General features: G+C 44.3%; 1 protein-coding gene across 3 annotated transcripts; it reads left to right on the top strand.

Moving 5' to 3' along the window:
• The first annotated feature begins 211 nt into the window (after positions 1 to 211).
• LOC139050035 (uncharacterized) lies at positions 212 to 7,998 on the top strand. Of its 3 annotated transcripts, XM_070526176.1 has the most exons (5): positions 212 to 675; positions 1,098 to 1,174; positions 3,538 to 3,664; positions 4,736 to 4,809; positions 5,363 to 7,998. In XM_070526176.1, exons 1-4 carry the CDS (start codon positions 404 to 406, stop codon positions 4,770 to 4,772), a joined length of 513 nt encoding a protein of 170 aa, XP_070382277.1. In that variant the 5' UTR covers positions 212 to 403; the 3' UTR covers positions 4,773 to 4,809; positions 5,363 to 7,998. The 3 variants fall into 3 exon arrangements, 1 of the variants encoding a protein (XP_070382277.1); XR_011508723.1 differs by lacking the exon at positions 4,736 to 4,809 and having other exon boundaries at positions 232 to 675; XR_011508724.1 differs by lacking the exons at positions 212 to 675; positions 4,736 to 4,809 and adding an exon at positions 739 to 881.
• Positions 7,999 to 9,666: the final 1,668 nt, after the last annotated feature.

Below are 9,666 nucleotides of genomic sequence, written 5' to 3'. Positions count from 1 at the left end.
AATCTATGTACGCGTGTGTTTCCGCATCTCGGACACATGCAAACGCGGCCGCCATGACCCGGATTCGATGCCGCGACCCCGTGTTCAGCAGCCCAACATCATAGATCTGGTAATAATACGCTAGTTAGGGCTACCTTAGTTTCTATACCTCCTGCGTTTCTGCGAGCGCTTACACGAGCAACAATTTCTTCCCAGCAAGATGCGCACTCCACTTTGAAAGCAGTATGAAAGAAAAGTGGCGATAATATCCAATAACCGTACTTTTTTTCGTAGTATGCGAGCTTTATTAAATGATTTGGCAGATAGATAGCATGGGTAATCGGGGCGCCTCTGCTGCCATTCCAAAATTTGTGCATTAGGGTACAGCTAGTGGCGGGCTCAAACGTCTCGTTTTTTTCCAGATATGCGGTATCATTTTTCTCGAAACACCGAAGTGACGAAAGTTTTATTAGTTTCCGTTCTTTTTTTTTTTGGCATTGAGCGCGCATGCGCGGGGATTCAACAACGTGCAGTCGACAATACACGCCAGTTACAGGACATCGAGACATCAGCCATGGCTGAAGAAAGCAGCAACGAATGCATGCCTCTTGACTTAAGCATGAAGGCCAAAGCAACACCAAGTACTGCCCATGACGGTACCCAGGCCGCTTCATCTACATTGGGCGCCTACAGAACGTGAGCTTTACCACTTGTCATTTTTTTCATTGAATACTGTTACCCTTAGACACGACCCATATAATAGCCTTTAACATGTGTACACTTGTTCCCACCTAAAATGGGTCTTTTTTACAGCCAGCTTGAGCTTTGAAATCGAAGGCATTCTTAGGTCAAGATGCGTCTACGCAAGGGCGGTGCGAAAATATTGCCACGTTTAGCGCAAAGTAAGCTACTTAGCGCTCAGGAGAAGATTTTTCAGAACACGAAGCGAACGTATACTTAAAGAAGAAAATACTTTTCATTGATGTATAAGTCTTGTACTCCACACACGCGATGGGGTGCTATAGCTTGAAGTCCCGGGTAGAAATTAAATACAATTTCACCTCTTTTTTTCTAGTCACAGCTAGCAACTGTCTGACGACTTTTTTTATTATTTGTAGGATTTCTGACGACGCCTTGCGCTATCCGAGGAACACGCAGCACACGCCCACGACCAAAGAGATTTGCAACGTCGACGGTACGTAGGCAATTGTCACTCGCCTTTTCCTGAAACACGGCAAATAGCCCCAATGGTTACAATGGCAGCGGTACATTTATTGCGTATAAAGATGCATTTGACTAGCATTGCCAAGACGATTTCCGCATGAGCCGGCTTATGACTGTCCTAAGAAATTTCTGCTTATCTGATAATATCCGCATTCATATATAACCTATTCAGCAGAAGTTTTCAATGAATGTGTTCTTGTATCGGGGCGCCGATAAAGCACGCTCCTAGAGGATGAGGGCAGAAGCAGAGACTGTACATTCCATGCAATGATTAATTCACTCGTAAATGGAATCATCGCATGACTCGTCGGTTTACAATTTTATTCGCCAAGCATACTCTCGGTGGGTTTGACTTACTAACATCGGGACAATGTGTTCCTTAAACCGATCACGCTGGTTTACAAAGCAAGTGCCTTGATTCGAATTACGTGGGTAATGTGCAATTATTTGGACGTTTCAAATGTTTTAACAGTGCTGGTACCTTTTAGGCAGAGTGTGAAAATACCTCATCAATAGTATGTTACGAGCAGCAGACATATCTCGCTGCGGCCGAATGTAGACGTTACAGCGTGCAATTTGGGGCATGCAACCAAAACAGCTTATATTGAAACTCTTCGTTATCTCATACGAAGCAATCCACAGCCGCAGCATAAGCAATACTAAATGTATAATGAAAATGCAATGCAAGGAGATAGAAAATTGTTGGGTAGTTGTTTGCGCTCTGTTGCAACAAATCTTTACCAAATAGCTAAGCTATGGGCATCTCAAGCGTAAACACTATTCGTAGTGACAGAGTAACAATCACTTTACCGAACGATTGACAATCAGTGGGCCACTACTTCAAAATCATAAAGCTTTGTTAAGAAGAAAATCTACGCAATGCTAAAACACCGGTATTCCAAATTGAATGTACTTTTTTTGTAAGGTGATTAGCTTTCCTTGGATACGTCATCCATTATTCGTACTGCCAGTATCCGCACAACCTATTTCGCAGGCGACACGAATGGTGCGACTTTAATGGTGTGACTAATAAAGTTGAGAATTCCAGACAATAAAATTGAGTTCTTTAATTTACGCCTTTGCTACCACACTGTAGTTCATTCGATGTCAAAGATGCAACTAGAATCTTTAGTTCGGGTGGTTGGGAATCCGCGTTTAATGTTTTCTTAGGCGTACGAAGGCATAGGCACTAAGACATGTGGGTGCAATGATGCCATAAACTCTCTTAGCCAACTCAACCCTCCTCCCCCACTGATATTGTAAACAAAAGTGCATCCAAAAATTCGACCTGTCCATGGAGTTTGAATTCTAATTGCAATAGCGTAGATGGTCATCCTGAGAGTTTTATGCCGTAATTTCCGCCTCTTAGGTCTCTCCCGTGTTCCTTTCAAATACGCAATTGCTGCGCCGTTATATAAGATACGCGCACCTAGCTAGGATACTTGCAGCGCTATGCATACAGTCAACACTTAACGTCCTTCGAGGCTTTCCGTTGCATAGTTTAGTTACATATTGCCCCGTGAATAACCACATCCGCATTTCCTTCCAAGCTAATGCACTTTCTGCAATACGACTCTTACATATGCGCCCTGAGTTATCTTTTTGAAAGCTGTTCTATAGTCAATTGATGAGCTACACAAGAACATTGTTAAGTACAGCCGTTTTAGCGCTCGTAATGAGCTGGGAAACGTGCAGTACTTACAACCGGTACTTACAACCGGTACTTATGTGCTTCTCCATTCAAGACTCGCCAAAAGGGGTTCAGATAACCACTTTCTGAAAGGCGAGTACGTATTTCGATTACGCACCTACGTCATAGAAAGCCAATAAATTAAGGGCATACGTCAAACATCAAAGTTAAATCCATCGGTAGAAATGCGTCCTCTAAATTTGCATTGTATTCGTCGGCGTGGGGCTATGCCTGCTGCTCTCAAAAATGAATAATAACTAAGAACTTCGTGAGGCATCTAATGTGCTTATTACTGGATAGCACAGCAAATATATTGGGTCAAGGGTTTCACGCACAAGGGACTCAGATGTTGTTTTTCATATTTACCACACTCTTGTTCTGCCCGTGGTTTGAGATAAAGCGTGCTAAGCGTCAGAAGAATCCAACACTACACAATCTTGATCGTGCACGGCTCACCCATCGCCACGAAGTTCTTGCATGCATTCAAGACACAGATAAAGCACTGCGTATGGAAGCAACGCAGTAAAGATTGTCGACCGCTAAAAGCTTCTTGCCTTCCACCATACGTATGGAATATCCATTCTGAAGAATTGCCCTTGCACAACGGCGAATGAACACCTTTACTATACTTTTATGCCGTATAGGTGTCACTGACAATGGCGGCACACGTTACCAGCAACTCGACTCCATCAGGAGCATCAATAACGTGAGGCCCAGCACAGGTCACGCTGGCATTGAGGAAGAATCAGCCAAGTCTGAAGACGGCGCCACGTAAGTTCACATTTAGAAAAACATTCTTTAAATGCAACTCAGAGATGACAGGAATGGCTACCCATGTAATAATATGGCCCTACTCGGTAATTTCTACTTGAAAAGCCTAGTTCTGATGTCTGAAACAGGTACTGCATCAGCAGTTTTGGGCATTCGGCCGAAGCGGCTGGCCTTTTCTAACTTTACGGTTCCAACAGCGCGACCGTACATCACACGGAAATGTGCACACCCGATGCCTCAACCACGAAGCTATACAGGCTCACCCGATTTTCCATCCTGTTAACATGCCGCAATGTGCGGTAGACTTGCAGGTTTGCTGCCAATTATGGAATATGTAAAGATTGTCAAGGCAATATGCTCATCCGAGTCGAGGCTCATAAAATGAAACAGGGTTTACCTGTTATCCTGTAAAATTACTACAAGAATTAGGCTTGCACTGACGCACTTGCACGAGGGCTAAAAGTCGCGATGACCTAAATGCCAAATATTAACTGGTGTTTAGACAATATGCTGTCAGGGTAAACAAAAACCTTTACCTCAGGGTCTACTACCTAGGTACATTTGGAGAGAAATGCATGTGCTCGGCAACACCCTGTACGAGTATTCAAGCTTGTGGAATTTAAAGGAATATCATAATATCGGAACCGAAGCTGTTACATTTTAGATTCGTCATATACTTAAGAAGGCGTTCAGAAATTCAAGGAACAAGGTTACATCTTTGTGAACGTATAATGGTTTCCAGCAAGTATGGAAGCGAGCACAAGTAGAAACAGAGAGGACAACGCTGGACTTACAACTGAAGTTTTTTGTGAAGCATTCCACAAATCACCGCCACGCATGTGTATACACCCAAGAATGATGACAAGGTTTGTAGTGAATTATCGAAAAAAGTTGTACACGTACACTAAAGCAAAATCACACCCCTTCCCGACAAAGGCAACAACACGTGGATTGACATGATAAATTTCGAAATTGCAGTTCTTTATCATTGATTTGAACCGAAGGATCACTCACACAAGTATGCGCGCCCAACTTTTTCATGTGGAACGCTTCGCTAATTTCTCTTTTCAGTTTGCAGTGCTGTCTACCCACTATCGATACACTATGAAAAAAAGGTCGGCATTCGTGCTTCTTGCAATGAAATGGCAAGTTCTCTCCTGTACCTGTACGTAGCAAATAGCGATGCTCACGCATGCGGTCATTATTGCAATGACCTGTCTGGCCGATATAGCACTGTCCGCATGAGAGAGGTATGCGATACAAAACCGAAGATGCAAAGTTTTTCTGAAAATAAGTGATGTGCTTTTTTCCCAGCCACTAGTCTCATCTTTCTTCCTTACTGTCTTACTTAGCATCACTCACAGACATTTGTACTCTCCTTCGCCTGTTTCATGTAGAATATACATGATGTATGAGATAATGAAATGCTTCTGTTATGCGTGCATCTCGAACGAGAAAAGTCTTTAATTTACTGTTCAGCATCACAGGCCACTGAAAGCACCAGTGTTCAATTTCTGACAATCAAGAGCCCGAATCGAGCGCTAAATACCAATGCAGGAACTTAGCGCTCATATTCAGCGAGTCACCTTACCATTAGGGGACGGTTTACTTTGTCAAACTCTCATTGGGTCAAAATTTGTTTTTGCCATCCCACAAGAAAGTCGGCCATCTTGAGACAAATTGTCCATATCCTTGCAGGAATGCCGCTGAAACCGGAGGAAGAGAAGAGCAAGGGTCCTGCGGTGCTAGTAGAAAGGTTTCCAGCAGAAGGCATGCCTCACACGGGCAACCCAACGAACCTACGGGAGGCACAGGGCCCATGTTCAGAGCACGCGATCGATCGCCTGTCGACAAGTCGAACCACAAATGCGAAACATGCGGTAAATTGCTAAGTAGCGCTGCTACTCTAACCGCACATCACCGGACGCATACAGGAGAAAGACCCTACAAATGCGAAATATGTCATAAATCGTTCGCGCGCAGTGACAGTTTCCATAGGCATCAACTAATTCACACGGGATTGAAACCCCATATCTGCCAATATTGTACTAGACCATTCAAAAGGAAAGCGGACCTTAAAGCTCATCTTATGTCGCACAGTGACGACAGACCTTTTATTTGCGACATATGTAATCAGTCATTTAAGTATAACTTCTCTTTGAGCAGACACCGCAAAAGAATTCACCAGGGTAAATAGCCGTACGATTCCTAGCAGCGTGGATTTCGGTTCGCAATGAAAGAAAACCTCGACGCACAGCTCTGCGAGAAAATTTGGTGCGAATTGTGTGGAGATTCGTTTAGAGATGCAGCTCAACTGGTTCCAGATCACGTGACGCATACAGGTGGGCAGTGACTAGTGCAGTGTGACTAGTGCACAAGGGAAGTAGATCACCTACGTGTTTTGCATAGGAACGGGACCATGAAGCAGAACAATAACGCTGACATTCTCCCACACTGACCAGAAACTAACCGAACGTATCGTGTCTTTGCATGCTTAAAGGGCTGAGTGAAATGCGAGACGTAAAGGATGCCACTAGATTTTTCTAAATTACGTGACAAAACGTCGTCTCCGCCAGAATTTGGTATGCTTCAATGTCGATGTATACTGCAGATCCTGTGCAGAGCTCACTGTTTGCAAAACTATGTTGTTCGCCAACGTAGCTTTAGCCAACTCATTTCTAGATAAACCATATTGCGCTGCAGCTTTGTGTTGGCGTAACTAGAAGGTTGAATGTTCGCACAGGGTCCTTGAAACCTCGTGTACTTTTGTGCAAGCGTTTTTACAGTGTACTAGTAATCAAGGTTTAGCTAACCGTGCTTTGAGGATTCTGCAGTGCGAATGGAAGGGAGTACTTCACATGAGGAACCCATTAAAAGAGGAGGCACTGCATTCTTGTCAACTAAAACTAATCTCTAAATATTGAGGTCCTTCGGCCTTGCTGCCTTTCTGGGACAGCTTTTACAATATATGGACACAGCCATGGGAAAATTTGTTTCACTTACAAATTATTCAATGTGCGTGATGTTTTGGTTCTCTCTGGCTTTTGTATTCTTAACGAAAATTTTTATTCTTTATCATACTGCTGACAAATGGGAGACTTTATTCGACTCAAATCATTTGGAACCTAGCTATACATCTTCTTCCAGAGTGAATATATAAAGTATTGTGGTGATGAGGTGTAACCTCCATCAGCTTCAATGTACAGTTCCTTATTCACTCGGAAGTCATCTCTTTTGACTTTCCCTGTGCTCTAACGACAGCAGTGGAATTTTTTAGCATGATCTGACAAACGTGTCCCTGCGAGCAATGATAGGACAACTCAGATAGTTTTTAGTTAAATATTGACCCGCGTACTTCTTTCTTCAATGTACGCGTCTCACCGAATAACAAATGTTAAGTTACAGCTCAGGGCATGAGACACCAGCATGTATCAGAACATTCTGCAATAGTGGAGCGTTTTGTAATCAAATTGCACGCGTAAGTCGAATACAGTTGTGTGGAAGACACGCGAGCGCCAATGATAAGGCTGGAATCTATTACGAAAAAAAAGTGAGAATAGCCGATACTCGTTAATGGCAAATCAGTTGTTTAACGATCAAATCATGTGCCCGGCACTTAGTTAAGTTATTAGCATACACTACGCTTGTTCGTTCAAAGGTAGAGTACGCATCCATTATTTGGAATCCGCATCAGACCTATCTGTTTGATCAACTCGAAGCATTACAAAATAAAGCAGCAAGGTATATCACAAAAAAATACTCGCGAAACTACACTGTTACGGACATCAAGGAATCACTTTCATTGCCCTCTCTTCAAAACCACCGACTAATAACTTTGTTATCACATTTTCACGCGCTTTATCATTGTAGATACGCGTTCCGCGAATCTTGCATCAATGCAGCTCATACTATTTTTCAGCGTTTTGATCACCCATTTAAAGTGCAACCCCTTTTTGCTCGCACTAATCTGTACCGTCATTCACCATTACTTTTGGCAACATATCATTGGAATAGACTGCCGAGGGACATTGTATCTGCCATTAACCATGATGTTTTTGTTAACAAGTTGAAGGTTTTCCTAAATGTGTGATTATTTCTGTATTGAGTGCCTACTTGCGTATGTTATTCTTTCTGTATATAATTATGTCGCTGTCACTGTGTCTTAGCAATGTTCTTTTTCTACACGTTTTGTAATTGTAACTGGCTCCCCCCCACCCTATGTAATGCCCGAATGGGCCTTTAGGGTATATGAATGAATATCGTTCTGCCCGACTGTAACTTGTTTTCTTGGTTCAGAGGTACGCCCAATAAAGATTCTTTCATGACTAACGGTTCTTCTGACTGTGTTATTCACCGTCACTGCAACGTGACATCTGGTAGAGGTGCTTCATGGAAACAGAATCAACCCTACCATAGAAATAACGTGAACGTCGTTAGGGGCGAGGGAGATAGCCGCAGGCTACGACTACCGCCCGAGTACTTGACCTCTGCTCGAGAAGACTAGAAACCTGGTGGCCCCGATAACTGGCATATTGAGAGTGCCCGTGTCACCTGCAGCGACATGAGCTGCAGGTGACACGGGCACTCATTCACGGATAACTGTTTGGAAATCTGAGAAGCTGGCCAGAAACCTACTCAAGAACCACTATGTTTAACAATTGAAAGCGTGAAAAGCAGCCCTTTCACAGCTTAAGTTCTTACACCATTTCACCAATTACATTTCTACAAACATTCGCGAGCGTCATGCTTAAGGAGCGGGCCTAAGTTTAATGAGAGCACAGTGATTTCGGAGCAGAAATCAACCCTTAATTCAGCCAGGTTGACCCGCACATGGCAGAAATTAGTTTTTCCTCATCTGCGGTTTTGAAGCAAGTGATTTACGTCGGATATGTAAACCGCCCAAGACCATTGCGAAATTCCAAGCGGAAGCAACGGGCATTCAAAAGACGTTGGAAAAGTGCATTCGCAACATTGTTGACTAGTGCCCTCGCCGAGGTGAAAAATTCAAGCATTAGGCTCCGACGAACTCCGAAAGACCAAAACATTTGCACGCGAAGGACTACTTTAAATGTTCTCTTCGACGCAGCCTGAAGTCGCCTTAATTGTTGACGTCGTCTGCGAGGAGTTCCAGCAGCCATGCGCGGTTACTGAATTGCCGCAGCTGAAGACTGGAGTGATGGCCTACGTCACCGTCTTCAGGCGTCTCGGTCCCCCTTCGCGCCCGCACCTTGGAACTGCTCGCTCTGCGGTAAAAGCTAGACACGTCGATTGCCTATACCCATACCATGAGATGCTACTGAAAGGTTGTGCAGTCAACTGTTTGCGTTCACAGGAAGACGAACAGCCGCGTAAAATTTCTCACTGTTTCGCTTCAACTGAATGGAAACACCAACGACTTTCTCGATCGCTGTCGCCAAGGCACTGCCTCTCACTGGAGCACCGAGGATAAACTGCGGCTATACATGGCCGATATGTGGGTCCGTATCCGTTAAACCAAACACAGCAGCTTGCGGTGGTGCGGTTTCTGTTTATTGGAATGTCGAAGGTCCTCCGCCGCCAACACAAAATCAGTCTTCACGACGAAGGAACGACGCGCTGCAATTTCTACGAAGCTTCGAAGAAAAAAACCACGCTCCTTAAAGGATGCTTGACGACGCCCCGAAGCAGTGGGAAAGTGTCACGGAGCCATAGTGAGACACCTCGAAATAACTAAGGTAAGACTATGAACCATCAACATCGACGGTGTCGCCAGGCAGTGGCGGCATTAGTGGACAGAGGACCTGACTACTCCGTCATTTATGAATCCTTAACCGCACAGTCAATGACAGTTATGTCTACATGGCAAGGAACCGCAGTCCTAGCATCTGAAGGCCACCTGACAAGGACAACTGCAATGAGCACGTACGTCGAACGCAAGAGGTGCTAGCCACCCTTGCGTCGCAGAATCACCCTTTTGTCGCAGGATCAGGACAACTCGCCCGCCTGCGCATCAAGCACCAGCC

This window comes from Dermacentor albipictus, chromosome 9 (assembly GCF_038994185.2).
Source record: "Dermacentor albipictus isolate Rhodes 1998 colony chromosome 9, USDA_Dalb.pri_finalv2, whole genome shotgun sequence".
NCBI classification, from domain to species: domain Eukaryota; kingdom Metazoa; phylum Arthropoda; class Arachnida; order Ixodida; family Ixodidae; genus Dermacentor; species Dermacentor albipictus.
This window is presented reverse-complemented; position numbering and strand designations above follow the sequence as displayed.